The sequence below is a fragment of the Scyliorhinus torazame genome, chromosome 3 (assembly GCF_047496885.1).
Source record: "Scyliorhinus torazame isolate Kashiwa2021f chromosome 3, sScyTor2.1, whole genome shotgun sequence".
In the NCBI taxonomy this organism is placed as follows: Eukaryota; Metazoa; Chordata; class Chondrichthyes; order Carcharhiniformes; family Scyliorhinidae; genus Scyliorhinus; species Scyliorhinus torazame.
The window spans coordinates 63,957,106-63,974,831 of NC_092709.1; the positions used below are offsets into that span (position 1 = coordinate 63,957,106).

The following is a 17,726-nucleotide window of genomic DNA, read 5'->3' on the forward strand; positions in this document are numbered from 1 at the left end:
CACCTGTGTTGCCCCTTTCAGTGACCTGTGGACCTGTACTCCATAATCTCTTTGACTTTCAATACTCTTGAGGGTTCTACCAGTCACTGTATGTTCCCTACCTGCATTAGACCTTCCAAAATGCATTACCTCACATTTGTCCGGATTAAACTCCATCTGCCATCTCTCCGCCCAAGTCTCCAAACAATCTAAATCCTGCTGTATCCTCTGACAGTCCTCATCGCTATCCGCAATTCCACCAACCTTTGTGTCGTCTGCAAACTTACTAATCAGACCATTTACATTTTCCTCCAAATCATTTATATAATACTACAAACAGCAAAGGTCCCAGCACTGATCCCTGTGGAACACCACTGGTCATAGCCCTCCAATTAGAAAAGCATCCTTCCATTGCTACTCTCTGCCTTCTATGACCTCGCCAGTTCTGTATCCACCTTGCCAGCTCACCCCTGACCCCGTGTGACTTCACCTTTTGTACTAGTCTACCCTGAGGGACCTTGTCAAAGGCCTTACTGAAGTCCATATGGACAGCATCCACTGCCCTACCTGTATCAATCATCTTTGTGACCTCCTCGAAAAACTCTATCAAGTTAGTGAGACACGACCTCCCGTTCACAAAACCATGCTGCCTCTCAATAATACGTCCATTTGCTTCCAAATGGGAGTAGATCCTGTCTCGAAGAATTCTCTTCAGTAATTTCCCTACCACTGAAGCAAGGCTCACCGGCCTGTAGTTCCCTGGATTATCCTTGCTACCCTTCTTAAACAGAGGAACAACATTGGCTATTCTCCAGTCCTCCGGGACATCACCTGAAGACAGTGAGGATCCAAAGATTTCTGTCAAGGCCTCAGCAATTTCCTCTCCAGCCTCCTTCAGTATTCTGGGGTAGATCCCATCAGGCCCTGGGGACTTATCTACCTTAATAATTTTTTAAGACACCCAACACCTCGTCTTTTTGGATCTCAATGTGGCCCAGGCTATCTACACATCCTTCTCCAGACTCAACATCTACCAATTTCTTCTCTTTGGTGAATACTGATGCAAAGTATTCATTTAGTACCTCGCCCATTTCCTCTGGCTCCACACATAGATTCCCTTGCCTATTCTTCAGTGGGCCAACCGTTTCCCTGGCTTCCCTCTTGCTTTTTATGTACGTGTAAAAAGCCTTGGGATTTTCCTTAACCCTATTTGCCAATGACTTTTCGTGACCCCTTCTAGCCCTCCTGACTCCTTGCTTAAGTTCCTTCCTACTTTCCTTATATTCCACGCTGGCTTTGTCTGTTCCCAGCCTTTTAGCCCCGACAAATGCCTCCTTTTTCTTTTTGACGAGGCCTACAATATCTCTCGTTATCCAAGGTTCCCGAAAATTGCCGTATTTATCCTTCTTCCTCACAGGAACATGCCGGTCCTGAATTCCTTTCAACTGACACTTGAAAGCCTCCCACATGTCAGATGTTGATTTGCCCTCAAACATCCGCCCCCAATCTATGTTCTTCAGTTCCCGCCTAATATTGTTATAATTAGCCTTCCCCCAATTTAGCACATTCATCCTAGGACCACTCTTATCCTTGTCCACCAGTACTTTAAAAGTTACTGAATTGTGGTCACTGTTACCGAAATGCTCCCCTACTGAAACATCTACCACCTGGCCGGGCTCATTCCCTAATACCAGGTCCAGTACCGCCCCTTCCCTAGTTGGACTTTCTACATATTGTTTTAAGAAGCCTTCCTGGATGCTACTTACAAACTCCGCCCCGTCTAAGGCCCTGGCACTAAGTGAGTCCCAGTCAATATTGGGGAAGTTGAAGTCTCCCATCACCACAACCCTGTTGTTTTTACTCTTTTCCAAAATCTGTCTACCTATCTGCTCCTCTATCTCCCGCTGGCTGTTGAGAGGCCTGTAGTAAACCCCCAACATTGTGACTGCACCCTTCTTATTCCTGATCTCTACCCATATAGCCTCACTGCCCTCTGAGGTGTCCTCCCGCAGTACAGCTGTGATATTCTCCCTAACCAGTAGCGCAACTCCGCCAACCCTTTTACATTCCCCTCTATCCCGCCTGAAACATCTAAATCCTGGAACGTTTAGCTGCCAATCCTGCCCTTCCCTCAACCAGGTCTCTGTAATGGCAACAACATCATAGTTCCAAGTCCTAATCCAAGCTCTAAGTTCATCTGCCTTACCCGTAATACTTATTGCATTAAAACATATGCACTTCAGGCCACCAGACCCGCTGTGTTCAGCAACTTCTCCCTGTCTGCTCTGCCTCAGAGCCCCACTGTCCCTATTCCCTAGTTTTCCCTCAATGCTCTCACCTTCTGACCTATTGCTCCCGTGCCCACCCCCCTGCCATACTAGTTTAAACCCTCCCGTGTGACACTAGCAAACCTCGCAGCCAGGATATTTATGCCTCTCCAGTTTAGATGCAACCCGTCCTTCTTATATAGGTCACACCTGCCCCAGAAGAGCTCCCAGTGATCCAGATAACAGAAACCCTCCCTCCTACACCAGCTGTTTAGCCACACTTGCAGAAGAATGCAAATCCGTCATTTGATTCACCATGTTCATGCAGCATCCACATACAAAACAAATTGAAGGTCAAACTAGACAACATGAAGAAAGACGGCAGCATTAGAGGTGTGCAAGAGTACACAGATTGGGGCAATTCAATCACGTTATAAAGAAGGACGTATCATTGAAAGTATGCCTCAATCTAAACACAGCTTTGAATTGTTGTCCATACATGATAACCACATGAAAAGAGTCAAACATGAGATTTGGAGGTTCAAAGTTCTTCTTGAAGCTTGATGCTAAGCATGGTTTCTAGTCAGTACACCTCAGAGAAATCCTAAGAGCGTACTACATTTTGTATCCCATTCAGACCTCTATTAGGTTACGCCTCAGTCCTCACTTTTCAAGTCAAAGGAAACCAAACCTGTTTAGTTTTTCCAAATAGTTTTAAACTTGCAGCTTTGGTATCATCATTGTAATTCCTTTTGCACCTTCTCCGGTGTCTCTCTGTTCATTTTTATAATATAGAGACCTGAACTGTTCAATTTCCTTGCTCATTCATGTCATATTGAGTGGAAAGTCATAGATAAGGGCCTAAGCAAGGGACATGGAGACCAGATTTGAGCACAGTACAAGTTCGATAAAAATTTAGCATGTGAATTTACAATTCTATTCTTCGTGAATTAAACAAATGCTTAGTTTCCCTTTTTTATGGCCTTATTAACCAGTATGGTTACTATCAATGATTCTATATTCCTCTGCTCCTGTCTCAATGATGTTGATTGAAGGATAAATATTAACTCGAGGACACTGGGGAGTACTCCCTTACACTATTTTTTAACACATCATCTGAAGGTCTGCGCTCCGCAGTATAGCACCCCCTGTCACTGGAAGTGTCGGTCTGGATTATGGCATGTCAAGATCTACAGTATAGCCACTTATCTCAGCAATTCCTCAATACTGCCACCAGTGTGTGTCAAGCTGGATTATGGAACTCAAATTCTGGAATGTATCCATCTCTCTTTGAAAGTGCAGCATTCCCTCAGGATGTTGGGCTGGATTGTGGCCTAAGTATAAACCAATTCCACAAAACAAAAGGGTTCACAACATTGAATGTAGATGTTCATGGATTTATTAAGCTTAAAATTCAAAGTAGGTTACAATCTTGAGCTCGAAGTACAGTGGTGGACCAGATGGTTAATTTACAAATTCACCATTCCAATGCCCAAACCTTCAAACTTCTAACATGACATTCCCAAATGTCTGCATTACCCAATACCACAAGGCTCTTTCCATGTTCCAGAACAATCACTCTAGTTATAACAAGTTCCCATTATAACACTTCAGCTTGCTTGCTCTCTCCTTACCTTCTTCATACAGACACCTCCAAATTTGTCCATATACATAATCCCTTCCAACGCACCTATCATCCTCTAAAGTTCTCTGTCTCTGCTTTCCATTGAGACATGAAATCTTGTATTGTTTAAACATCTTTCACCACCTCAGGTAATTTGCAGCCAAAAAAAGTACTTTTTCAAGTGTCATCCCTATTTCAATATAGGAAATTCAGTTTTCCTACCTAAACCTGCTCATCACTGCATCTATATTAATAAAATAAAGCAAGCATGATTCCACTTTAATTCTAACAGATTCTCCCTTCACAGGTGAAAGCTGAAAATTTATATGTAGCAAAATGTAAGGGCAGCACGGTAGCAATGTGGATAGCACAATTGCTTCACAGCTCCAGGGTCCCAGGTTCGATTCCGGCTTGGGTCACTGTCTGTGCGGAGTCTGCACATCCTCCCCCTGTGTGCGTGGGTTTCCTCCGGGTGCTCCGGTTTCCTCCCACAGTCCAAAGATGTGCAGGTTAGGTGGATTGGCCATGAAAAATTGCCCTTAGTGTCCAAAATTGCCCTTAGTGTTGGGTGGAGGTGTTGACCTTGGGTGGGGTGCTCTTTCCGGAGGCCGGTGCAGACTCGATGGGCCGAATGGCCTCCTTCTGCACTGTAAATTCTATGATAATCTATGATAATCTATGAAAATCATTAACAGTTAAAACCCAGCCACCCTTTCCTATTGTCTAGCCCATTACTCTGAACTCTCCTCCTCAGACAATGTCCAGAATTACAGCTCAGGATTAGAGTGAGGGGAGGTTGAAAGTGCCCTATCGCAGACAGGACCCAGCTGGTCGTATAGAAAAACAGAGATTATCCTAATTATTATATACACTGTGCACCATGGACCGCATTTTGGGGTTTAGCAGACGGCGGTGAAGATCTGAAGGCTGCACTGCTTCCAGTTTTCCTGCCATTGTGATAAAATTGACTATAAAATGCAAGGATATCTCTCCTTCCAAACTTAGTCTTTCAGTCTGCATTTGGTTTTACGGTTCACTTCCTCTTTCATGATTCGACTCCGGGGGATGGATGACAGGATTGAGTTAATCTGAAATGAAGGGAAGGAGAAATGTTGAATTCACATTTTTTATTTATAGCTCTCCTTCAACTCCTAAGATTTAGAATAAGACATGGCCCTGCGGATAGATTACTAACACTAACCCTATCCTCCAATATCCATGGGGAGACAGACACTTCGAGTGAACCAGTGTCCCAAGGATACATTAATCACAACCACCATGCAAGCAGGACACGAGGATAGCAGCCCACATTCTGGCCGAATTACAGCCATTGCTGTGGCTGCCAGATATGAATAATTTCTTTTAAAAAATAGAAATAATCTGGACCTTCAAATCGGTTGGGGCAGATGGAAGAGCTGGAACCCAGGACTAGGTAAGGAAAGTCAAGGTTATTAAAATGAAATAGATTTTCAACAAAATTTTCATTTCTCAAAAGACTTTTCAACATTGCCCAACCCCATCCCTGACAGGCTGGAAATGTTCACCTTTACACAGCTCCCAGTGGCCAGCCAACCACCCACACATTTCTTTACTTCAGAAAGCAAACTCTTAATGAACTCCTTAAGTACATAAATGTGCCCAATTAACAATGTAGGTGATCTCAGGCCACTTCCTGCTTCTATTTTCTATGTATGTTTCTATGTAAAAGTATAACTGGGAAGCTCAGTCCCATGTTTTGCATTGCCTGTAGTATGTGGGAACTCCTTGACTTTCTGTGCAGCCTGGTGACCATATTTGCAGAAAGTGCCACCCACCGGTTTGATCAGATTGAGTTGGGCTTCAGAGATTGAGCAATGGCTGAAGGCACAGCGGTGCCTCCGCAAGGCTGAGAGATTCGTGAACAGCGCATTTTAGACGTGTGCACCCCGCAGCTTAAGGAAGTGCAATCAGAGAAGGAATAGGTGACCACCAGTCAGATGAAGGAGGGGCAGGCAGGTAGTCAGGAAAGCCCCAGAGTGCATCTCACTCAAGAACCGTTTTCTGTGTTCTGGGGAGTATAGCCAGAGCCAGATTCACAGCACTGTTGGTGGCTCAACCACACAAGAAGAGAGGAGTAGGAGTAGAAGAGCAATAGTAGTAGGAGACTGAATAGTGAGGGGTGCAGACAGACATTTTGTGGCCACAGACATGACTCCAGGATGGTGTGTTGCCTACCTGGTGCCAGGGTCAAGGATGTCAGTGAACGACTGCAGCGCATTCGGAAGGGGAAGGGTGAACAGTCAGAGGTCAGGGTTCACATTGGTACTAATGACATGGGTAGAAAGAGGGATGAGGTCTTGCAGCAAGAATTTAGGGAGCTAGATAGCAGGACCTCAAATGTTGTAATCTCTTGATGACTACCGGTGCCACGTGCTGGTGAGTATAGGAATAGAAGGTTAGAACAGGTGAATGTGCAGCTGATAAGGTGGTACAGGAGTGAGGGCTTTAGTTTCCTGGATAACTGGATCCATTTCTAGGGAAGGTGGGACCTGTAAAAGTCAGGTGGATTGCACCTGAACCAGAATGGGACCAACATCCTTGTGGGGAGGTTTGCTAGTGCTGTTGGGGCGGGAGGGTGGGGTTAAACTAATTTGGTATGGGGATGGATCACAGTGTGGAGGTACAGCGGGGGGTGATGCATAGGCAAATATAGAAGAAAAACTAAATCAGTCTGGAAGGCATTGCAAAGAGAGACATGTTAAGGCACAAGGGAATATGGCAGGGCTGGATGGCATGTATTTTAATGTAAGCAGTCTTACAGGTAAAGCAGATGACCTGAGGGTGTTAATTAACACATTGGAGTATGATATTATTGCTGTCACAGAGACATTTTAAAAAATTTGTTCATGGGACGTGGGCATTGCAGGCTGTGCCAGCATTTATTGCACAGATCTAATTGCCCTTGAAGGAGCAGTTAAGAGTCAACCACATTTCTGTGGATCGGGAGTCACATGTAGGCTAGACCAGGTAAGGACTGCAGATTTCCTTCCCTAAACGACATCAGTGAACCAGATGGGTTTTTACGACAATTGACAATAGTTTCATGATCATCATTAATTTAATTCCATATTTTTATTGAATTCAAATTTCACCATCTGCAGTGATGGGATTTGAACCCTGATCCTCACCATTACTCTGGGTCTCTGGTTTACTCATACAGTTACAATACCATTACGCCACCACCTCCCAGTGATGGGCAGGGCTGGCAGTTCAATTTTACAGGGTATAGAATCTTCAGGCAAGACGGGGGGAGCAAGGGGTGTAAAAAAGGAGGTGGTGTCGCAATACTGATCAAGAAGTCAAGTGCTGTAGTGAGGACGGATGATATTTTAGCAGGCTCCTCAATTGAGGCCACATGGGTGGAACCTCAAAATAAAAAGTGGGTAATCAGGTTGTTGGGAGTGTACTACAGACCCCCAAACAGTCATGGAGAGGTAGAAAAACAGATATGGAGACAGATATCAGAGAAGTATAAAAATAATAGGGTAATTATAGTAGGGGATTTCAACTTCCCTAATATTAATTGGGATAGGCAAAGTGTGAAAGTCTTAAAGGGCCAGAATTCTTAAAGTGCACCCTGGAGACATTTTTGAGCCAGCAGCTAGAAATTCCTACAGGAGAGGGGGCAGTACTTCACTTAATTTTAGGGAATGAGGCTAAACATCTGGTAGAGGTGATAGTGGGGGAGCATTTCAGTGATAAGTGACCACAACTCGGTAAGATTTAAGATAGTGGCCGGAAACGAATCCAGGCTGCAGTGAGTCAAGGAGTTCCCACATACTGCAGGCAACACAAAACAGGGGACTGAGCTTCCCAGTTATACTTTTACATAGAAACATACATAGAAAATAGAAGCAGGAATAGCAAACGCAATGTTGGCTCATGAACGGAAGCAAGGTGGGGAGGGGGTGGGGCGTGGATGTTGGAAACTATATGGGCAGGTTTCGATGGGCCTGGAAGATGTGAATGATGGGGGATGGGAATGTACTGGATGAGGTGTTTTCAAGAGGAAGTGATTGGGGTGATTCTGGGAAGGGGGAGGGGCAGGGGGGTGATGGTAACTCAGACTAGGGCTGAGCCTCCACCAGCTAGGTGGGACCAGGGGGGATGGTAGTGGCAGATAGTAAGGGGGGGGGGGGGGGGGGGGGGGGGGAGGGGGAGGGAACCCCAGTGAGAGTGGTGACTTGTAACGTGTGAGGGTTGGGGGGACCGATGAAGAGAGCGCAAGTTTCTTCGCACTGGAAGGGCCGGAATGCGAAGTGGTGCTGTTACAGGAGATCCGCCTGAGAGTGAAGGACCGGATGAGGCTGAGGAAGGGCTAGGTTTCATTCGGACTTCGACAGCAGGGCCCAGGGGGTGGCGATACTGGTGGGCAAACAAGTGAGGTTCCAGATGGAGAAGGTGGTGGCAGACCAGGAGGGCAAGTACGTGATAGTAACATGTGCATTGGAAGGGAGGCTGGTGGTGCTGGTCAGCGTGTATGCCCCGAACTGGGACGATTCTGGGTTGGTGAAGAAAATGCTGGCTGCTATTCTGAATTTGGATACTCACCAGTTGATCTTGCAGGGGAGGGACTGGAATACAATGTTGGACTCGAAGGTGGATATGTCCCGACCGCGCTGGCTGGCCCCTTCAGGGTGGGTGGTGAAGGTGCTGGCCGGGTTTATGAAGGAGATGGGAGGGATGGATTCGAGGTTTTTACTTCCACGAGATAGGGAGTACTCATTTTTTATGCTGGTACATAATGTGTACTTGAGGATCAACTTTTTAATGATCAGGAAGGTTGAACAGAAACTGCTAGCTGGAGTGAGGAAGGGAGAGTATGTCGGAATGTGCCGGGACCGGATGGGTTCCCAGTGGAATTTTAGAAAACATTTAAGGATAAGTTGGCACCTCTGATGGGAGAAATGTTTGAGGATGCGATGGTTAGGGGAGTATTGTCGGAGGTGATGGGGCAGGCATCCATCTCACTCTTACTTAAAAAGGATAAGGATTCAATAGAGTGTGGGTCGTGCAGGCCCATTTCTCTACTGAACGTGGATGCTAAGATATTGGCGAAGGTGTTGCCTCTGAGGTTGGAGGAATGTCTCCCGAAGGTGTTTGGGGAGGATTAGACGGTGTTCGTCAAGGGCAGGCAGCTGTCGTCTAATATGCGGATGCTGCTGAATGTGGTGCTTTTTTCGGCAGAAGGGAGTTGGAGATGGTGGTGGCATTGCATGCAGAGAAGCCGTTTGACAGGGTGGAGTGGAGCTATCTGTTTGCAGTGTTGGAGAAATTTGGGTTTGGGCTTAAATTTATGGCATGTGTGAAATTGCTGTATAAGAATCCGACACCGTGTGTACAAACGAATGATATTTGGGGTACATTCTACTATTTTGGGGAACGAGGCAGGGATGCCCCATGTCCCCCATTCTGTTTGTGCTGGCAATAAAGCCCTTGGCCATTGTGCTGAGGGATTCAGTCTTATGGAAGGGCATGTGGGGGGCGGGTGGGGTGGAGCATAGGGTGCCTCTGTACGCGGACTATCTGCTATTGTACATCTCGGTCCTGAGCTCTTTGGTGAGGGATATAATAAGGTTGCTAAGGAGATTCGGGGCGTTTTTAGGGTACAAATTAAATTTAGGTAAAAGCGTGTATTTTGTGGCGTCTTCTCCAGCGCAGGGGCTGGAGTGGGGGGATTGCCATTCTGGTGACAACTCATTTTAGGTATCTGGGGATGCAAGTGGCGGGGGATTGGGCACGGCTTCGTAAGCTCAATCTCATGAGCTTGGTTGGAAAGGTGAAGGACTTGTTGCAGAGGGATAGTCTCCCCTTGTCATTGGCAGGTTGGGTGCAGGCAATGAAGCTGAACATTCTGCCGCATTTTTGTTTCTGTTTCAGTGTCTGACCTATTTTTACCAAAGTCATTCTTTAAGGGGTGGATAGACTGGTCTCGTTGTTTGTGTGGGCAGGGACAGTGCTATATACTATTATAGCAATGTGGAGAAGGTACGGAGCTGGAGCAGAGAGAGATGGAGATCTTATGTGTGCGGATGGAGGTGGTTCCTATAAGGGGTTGCGGGCACTGGCAATGGCCCCAGGGAAGTATTCGGGGAGTCCTGTGGTGGTAGCCACACTGAAGATTTGGAGGCAATTTTTGCAGCACTTTAAGTTGAGGGCAGGCTCGAGGATGATGCCAATAAGAGAGAACCTTGGGTTTGAGCCAAGGAGGACGGTTGCGAGATTCTGGGGATGAGAGGATAGAAGGATGAAAGAGATGAAGGTTTTATTTTTGATGGGGTGGTTTGCAACCTTGGAGGAGCTGGGGGTGAAGGTTTGGCTCCAGAGTGAGGAGTGCTTCAGATACATGCAGGTGCGGAACTTTGCAAGAATGATCTTCCCAAAATATTTGGTGTACTGCCCTCTTCATTGCTACAGGACGCGCTGTCGGTGGTGGGGCTGCAGGGTGGGGTCATTTCAGTGAGTTACGGTAGGATCATGGGGGAGGATAAGGTGTCCATGGAAGGGATTAAGGCCAAGTGGGAGGAGGAACTCGGGATGGGGCTGGAGGAGGCATTGTGGAGCGAGGTGCTGCAGAGGGTTAATGGCTCAACCTCGTGTGGGAGGCTTGGGTTGATTCAATTAAACGTGGTGCACTTAATGAAGGCAAGGATGAGCCGGCTGATTGAGGGGGTGGAGGATATCTACGAATGTACGGGAGGGGCCCGGCTAATCATGTCCATATGTTCTGGCCCTGTTCGAAGTTGGAGAGATTTGGGGGTCATTTTTTAGCGCCATGTCGAAGGTTCTACACGTAGATTTGGAACCTGGTCCGCTGGAGGCCATATTCCGGGTGTGAGACCTGCCGGGGTTGCAGACGGATGTGGGTCAGATATCTTAGCCTTCGCCTTGTTGATTGCTCACAGGCGGATCTTGTTGTGGTGGAGGTCAGCTTCTCCCCCCTGTGCCTCAATGTGTCTGGGGAATCTCGAGTTCCTATACTTGGAGAAGGTGAAATTTGCTCTGATAGGGGCAGATGAAGGTTCCACAAGGGATAGGATTTGTTTATCTTATACTTTGGGGATCTGGTTGCAGTCAAGGGGTGAGTGGTGCAGTTTGGAGGGGGCGGTGGTTTGTGTTGGGTTTGTGTTTATTCTTTGTAAAAATGTTAAAATATTGAAAATTTGGATGCACTTAGGAGCCTGCAGGTGGCAGAAAGCGTCATAAATAGGAGTTATATAGATGTGGTCACACTGAAGGTGCAGGCAGACAGATGGGTGACTGCTGGAAAGAGCAGGCAGTCAGTGCAGGAATCCTCTGTAGCTGTCCCCCTCTCCAACAGGTATACCATTTTGGATACTGTTGGGGGGGATAGCCTATCAGTGGAAAACAACCGCAGCCAGAACAGTGGCGCCAAAACTGGCTCTGTTGCTCAGCAGGGGAGGGCAAAGTGCAGGAGAGTGATAGTTACAGGGGACTCTATAGTAAGGGGCACAGATAGGCGCTCCTGGGGAAGTGAAAGAGACTCTGGGATGGTGTGTTGCCTCCCTGGTGCCAGAGTCAAGGATGTCTCTGAACGAACACAGGATATCCTGAAGGGGGTGGGTGAACAGCCAGAGGTCATAGTACACATAGGTTCTAATGACATAGGAGGAAGAGTGATGAGATCCTGCAGAAGGAGTTCAGGTAGTTAGGCAGTAAGCTAAAAAGCAGAACCTCTAGGGTAGTAATTTCAGGGTTACTCCCTGTGCGACGTGCCAGTAAGGCTAGAAATAGGAGGATAGTGCAGCTAAACACGTGGCTAAACCAGTGGTGTAGGAGGGAAGGTTTCAGATTCCTGGACCATTGGGATCTTTTCCGGGGCAGGTGCAACCTGTGCAAGAAGGACGGGTTGAATCTAAACTCGAGGGGCACCAATATCCTGGCTGGGAGGTTTGCAAGTGTCACTTGGGAGGATTTAAACTAATATGGCAGGGGGGTGAAAACCAGAGCCTTAGTTTAGAAGGTGTCATAACTGAAGAGGAAATAGAACATCACCCTCAGGCAGAGCAAAAAAGATGACAAGTGTGAGAAGGGAGGTGGTCAATGCAGGACTGAGGGTATTGTACCTTAATGCGCGCAGTATACGGAACAAGGTAAATGAGCTTGTTGCGCACATTGAAATTGGCCGGTATGATGTTGTGGGCATCACAGAGATCAGGGTTGGGATCTAACTGTACAAGGATATTTGTCCTATCGAAAGGACAGGCAGATGGGCAAAGGGGGCGGGGTTGCATTGTTAGTAAGGAATGAAGTTAATTCGATAGCAAGGAGCGATATAGAATCAGAAGGCATAGAATCGCTGTGGGTAGAGTTGAGGAATCGCAAAGGTAAAAAGACCCTGGTGGGAGTTATGTGCAGGCCCCCTAGCAGTAGTCAGGATGTGGGGCAGAAAATAAATCAGGAGATAGAGAAAGCATGTAAACAAGGCAATATCACAATGATCATGGGGGACTTCAATATGCACGTGGACTGGGAAAGTCAGATTGGTAGTGGATCCCAAGAAAAGGAATTTGTGGAATGTTTAAGAGATTTTTTTTGGAGCAGCTTGTGGTAGAGCTCACTAGGGAACAGGCAATTCTGGATTTGATGTGTAATGAGGCAGACTTGATTGGGGATCTTAAGGTGAAGGAACCCTTAGGCAGCAGTGACCACAATATGATAGAATTTACCCTGCAGTTTGAGAGGGAAAAGCTGGAGTCAGATGTAACGGTATTACAATTAAATAAGGGTAACTACAAAGACATGAGGGAGGAGCTGGCCAGAGTTGATTGGAAAAGGAGACTAGCAGGGAAGACGGTGGAACAGCAATGGCAGGAGTTTTTGGGGGTTATTCGGGAGGCACAGCAGAAATTCATCCCAAGGAGGAGGAAACATGTTAAGGGCAGGACAAGGCATCCATGGTTGTCGGGGGAAGTCAAGGACAGCATCAAAGCAAAATAAAAAGCATACAAAGTGGCAAGGATTAGTGGGAAGCTAGAGGATTGGGAATCATTTAAAGCGAGCAGAGGTCAACTAAAATAGCAATAAGGGGAGAGAAGATGAAATATGAGTGCAAGTTAGCTGGTAATATAAAAGAAGATAGGAAGAGTTTCTTTCAATATATAAAAGGTAAGAGAGAGGCAAAAACAGACATTGGACCACTGGAAAATGTGGCTGGAGAAGTAATAATAGGAAACAAAGAAATGGCAGACGAACTGAATAGTTCATTGCATCAGTCTTTACGGTGGAAGACCTCCGGGAGAATCAGGAGGCAGAGATGAGTGCAGTGGCCATCACTAAGGATAAGGTTCTGGGGAAACTGAAAGGTCTGAAGGTGGATAAGTCACCTGGACCAGATGGACTACACCCCAGGGTCCTAAAAGCGATAGCTGAGGAAATTGTGGAGGCATTGGTGGTGATCTTTCAGGAATCACTGGAGGCAGGAAGGGTCCCAGAGGACTGGAAAGTGGCTAATGTAATCCTAGACCTAGACAACTGTCTAAGAAGGGAGGTAGGCAGAAGACAGGAAATTATAGGCCGGTTGGCCTGACTTTGGTCATTGGTAAGATTTTAGAGTCTGTTATTAAAGATGAGATCGCAAAGTACTTGGAAGTGCATGGTAAAATAGGACTGAGTCAGCACGGCTTTGTCAAAGGGAGGTCATGTCTGAAAAATCTGTTAGAGTTCTTTGAGGAGGTAACAAGGAAGTTAGACAAAGGAGAACCAGTGGACATGATTTATTTAGATTTCCAGAAGGCCTTTGACAAGGTGCCGCTTAGGAGACTGTTAAATAAGTTAAGAACCCATATTGTTAAGGGTAAGATCCTAGCATGGATAGAGGATTGGCTGACTGGCAGAAGGCAGAGAGTGGGGATAACGGGGTCTTTTTCAGGATGGCAGCTGGTGGCAGACTAGTGGTGTGCCTCAGGGGACCACAACTTTTCTCAATATGCATTAATGAACTGGAAGAAAGAGCTGAAGGTACTGTTGCTAAGTTTGCAGATGATACAAAGATCTGTAGAGGGACAGGTAGTATTGAGGAAGCAAGGGGGCTGCAGAAGGATTTGGACAGGCTAGGAGAGCGGGAAAAGAAGTGGCAAATGAGATTCAATGAGATACAATGTGGAAATGTGTGAGGTTATGCACTTTGGAAGGAGGAAGTTAGGCATATCCTATTTTCTAAATGGGGAAATGCTTCGGAAAGCAGAAGCACAAAGGGACTTGGGAGTCCTTGTTCAAGATTCTCTTAAGGTTCCTGTGCAGGTTCAGTTGACAGTTAGGAAGGCAAATGCAATGTTAGTATTCATGTCAAGAGGGCTAGAATACAAGACCAGAGGTGTACTTCTGAGGTTGTATGAGGTTCTGGTCAGACCCCATTTGGAGTATTGTGAGCAGTTTTGGGCCCCGTATCTAAGGAAGGCTGTGCTGGCCTTGGAAAGGGTCGAGAGGAGGTTCACAAGGATGATCCCTGGAATGAAGAACTTGTCATATGAGGAATAGTTGAGGACTCTGGGTGTGTACTCGTTGGAGTTTAGAAGGATGAGGGGGGATTTTATTCAAACTTACAGGATATTGTGAGGCCTGGATAGAGTGAACGTGGAGAGGATGTTTCCACTTGTAGGAAAAAGTAGAACCAGAGGACACCATCTCAGACTAAAGGGATGATCATTTAAAACAGAGATAAGGAGGAATTTATTCAGCCAGAGTGTGGTGAATCTGTGGAACTCTGCTGCAGGAGGTTGTGGAGGTCAAATGTCTGATGGTCTTTAAGACAGAGATAGATAGGTTCTTGATTAATAAGAGGATCAGGGGTTATGGGGAGAAGGCAGGAGAATGGGGATGAGAAAATATCAGCCATGATTGAATGGCGGAGCAGACTCGATGGGCCGAGTGGCCTAATTCTGCTCCTATGTCTTATGGGTGCACGGGATGAATAGCGGGAAATGTCAAAATAGAGATTTCTGCCGGGTACAAAACCGGTTTCCAATTCACCCAGCCCAATTCCGAGGGTGAGTTGCAGATCTTGCCCAAAGATGGCAAGAATATTATTAACCCTCATTTGCAATTATTTCAATCTCATTAGCAAGATTCAAGTCGAATGCAGCAGCCTCCCGGGCTGAAGTCATGCAGGCGCTGTTTCGTACTCCTTTTTAAAAACGTGGATCCAGCGCAATGGCTACTGAAGGGAAGTAAGGAGGTGAGTGGTCATTTCCATTTTCCTACATGAAGCTCAAGGGACCTGAGCTGCTGCCTCAGTGCTCGGGGATGGATGGAGGCGACCCCTCAGGGGGCTTGGGCTTGGTCAGGGGACTGGCAGTTAATGGATGAGGGGATTAAGCCAAGGTCAAAGCTGTTCTCTTTCCAGGAATGGACACATGGAGCTTCCAGGCAGGAGTCTGTTTTCGGTGTGTGTGTGGGGGGGGGGGGGGCCTTTAGTCAGGGGGTCTCTGTAGGCATCCCCTTTAGTTAGGGGATCTTTGGGGGGTGTTCCATTAGTTAGCAGGTGACTGTGGGGGGTTCCTTTAGTTAGGGGATCTCTGTGGTTGGGGGGGGGGGGGATTCCTTTAGTTAAGAGAGTCCGGGGGGATCTCCCTATTAATGGGATCTCTTTGGAGGGGTTGTCCTGTTTTTGGTTGTCTCTGGTAGAGGAGGGGTGGGCAGGCAGTGCATTGTGGAGGGGAGGTGAACCCTCGGATAGACTTTGGGGGAAACTTACTTGGCCCACTGCGAGATCGCCTCATCGGTTTGGTCAGACCTGTAGTAATCCCCACCACATGATCCTGACCCTGCAACCAGATTGGAGTGCCGGGACCACCAAATGGATTCAAGTGGGTCATTAAGATCATTTGCATTGATTTACATTCTCCCGCTGGCGTGAACCTGATCCCGCCACCAGTGGGGGAAGGGTCGGAGCATCCCATTCGGATCGTTGCCCGGTGATGTCGATCCCAATTCTCGATTCTCCGCCGCATCGGGACCACGCTATTGGCAGAGAATCCAGGCCCATGTCAAACAAATCTGATTGAATGTTTTGAGGAAGTGCCTAGGTGGTGTAGCTGATGTAGTCCAGATGGACTTCAGTAAGGCTTTTGACAAGATCCCACGTGGGGGACTGATCAAGAAAGCAAGAGCCCATGGAATCCAGGGCAATTGGATTCAAAACTGCTAAATGGCATGAGGAAAGATGTAATAGTTGAAGGTTGTTTTTGTGACTGGAAGCCTGTATCTAGTGATGTACCGCAGGGATCAGTGTTGGGTTCCTTGCTGTTGAAGTGTTCATTAATGTTCTAAATGTGAATGTGAGGGTATGATCAGTAAGTTTGCAGATGACACAAAAATTGGTGGTGTGGTAAATAGCAAGGAAGAAAGCCTTAGATTATAGGATGATATAGAAGCTTGTCAGGCGGGCAGAATAGGGCAAACAAAATTTAACTCTGAAAATTGTCAGATGATCCATTTTGGGAGCAGTAACAAGGCAATGGAATATACAATGAATGTTGCTATTATTTTTAATTGTTTTACTGTATTTTATTACAAACGTGTATCAAAACAGGTTACAGCGAACAAACACCCGGGGAAACATGCTTCCCAACAATCAATTATACAGTCTGTACAGATTTTTCCCCTTTTTCACCCACCCCTCCCCCGCGATGAACAGCCCCTCAACTACGGTCACAAACACCCCCACCTTTCCTCAAACCCCCCTGAAGAACCCCTTAACTCATACTTTATCTTCTCTAATCGCAGGAAGTCGTACAGGTCACCCAACCAGGCCGCTACCCCTGGTGGCGATGCTGACCGCCACTCCAGCTAAATTCGCCGCCGTGCAATCAGAGAGGCGAAGGCCAAGACATCGGCCTTCCTTCTCTCCATGAGCTCCGCCTTCTCTGAGACCCCAAATATCGCCACCAAAGGGTCCGGGTCCACCTCCTCCTCCACTATCCAGGGTAAGAATGCGAACACCCCCGCCCGGAATCTTCCCAATTTTTCTCAACCCCAAACATGTGCGCGTGATTCGCTGGCCTCCGCCCACACCTCTCACACTCATCTGCTACCCGTGGAAAGAACCCATTCATTCTCGCCCAAGTCATATGCACCCTGTGTACCACCTTAAACTGTATCAGGCTCATCCTTGCACATGAGGAGGTCCCATTTACCCTACGCAGTGCCTCACTCCATGCTCCCCAATTGATCTCCCCTCCCAACTCCGCTTTCCATTTCTCCTTGATCTTCACCAGCCGCTCGCCTCCCTGCTCTCCCAGCCACTTCTATATATCCTCAATTCTTCCCTCTCCTTCCACATTCAGGAGCAGCAGTCACTCCAGCAGGGTGTATCCCAGCAACCTAGGGAACCCCCTCCAGACCTTTCGCGCAAAATCCCTAACCTGCAGATACCTGAACCCACTCCCCCTCGGCAGCTCTACCCTCTCCCTTAGCTCCTCCAGACTGGTGAACTCTACTTCCAAATACAGATCCCTCACCTTGACCAGCCCCACTTCCCTCCACCTCCTGTATACACTATCCACCCCCCCACCCCCCCCCCCCCCCAGCTCAAACCCATGATTCTTGCACAGCGGCGTTAGCACCAACATCCCTTCCACCTTAAAATGCCTCCTCAACTGATTCTATATCACTGTGGACTGCACCATTGGGCTTCTTGAATACCTACTCGGAGCCATTGGCAATGCTGCCATCACCATAGCCCTCAAACTAGACCCTCTTCAAGATTCCGTCTCCATCCTAACCCACTTTACCCCTTCTCCTTCCCACCACCGCCGCACCTTGTCCACATTCGTCGCCCAATAATAATGAGGCAC

General features: G+C 47.2%; 1 protein-coding gene across 1 annotated transcript in view; it reads right to left on the bottom strand.

Moving 5' to 3' along the window:
* Positions 1–3,641: 3,641 nt before the first annotated feature.
* The window catches only part of LOC140408487 (scavenger receptor cysteine-rich domain-containing protein DMBT1-like), a 177,148-nt gene continuing 163,063 nt past the window's right edge, over positions 3,642–17,726 (bottom strand). Inside the window, exon 20 of the mRNA XM_072495740.1 lies at positions 3,642–4,958. Within this exon, the coding sequence (XP_072351841.1) occupies positions 4,872–4,958 (87 nt within the window). The 3' untranslated portion in view covers positions 3,642–4,871. The remainder of the gene's footprint in view (positions 4,959–17,726) is intronic.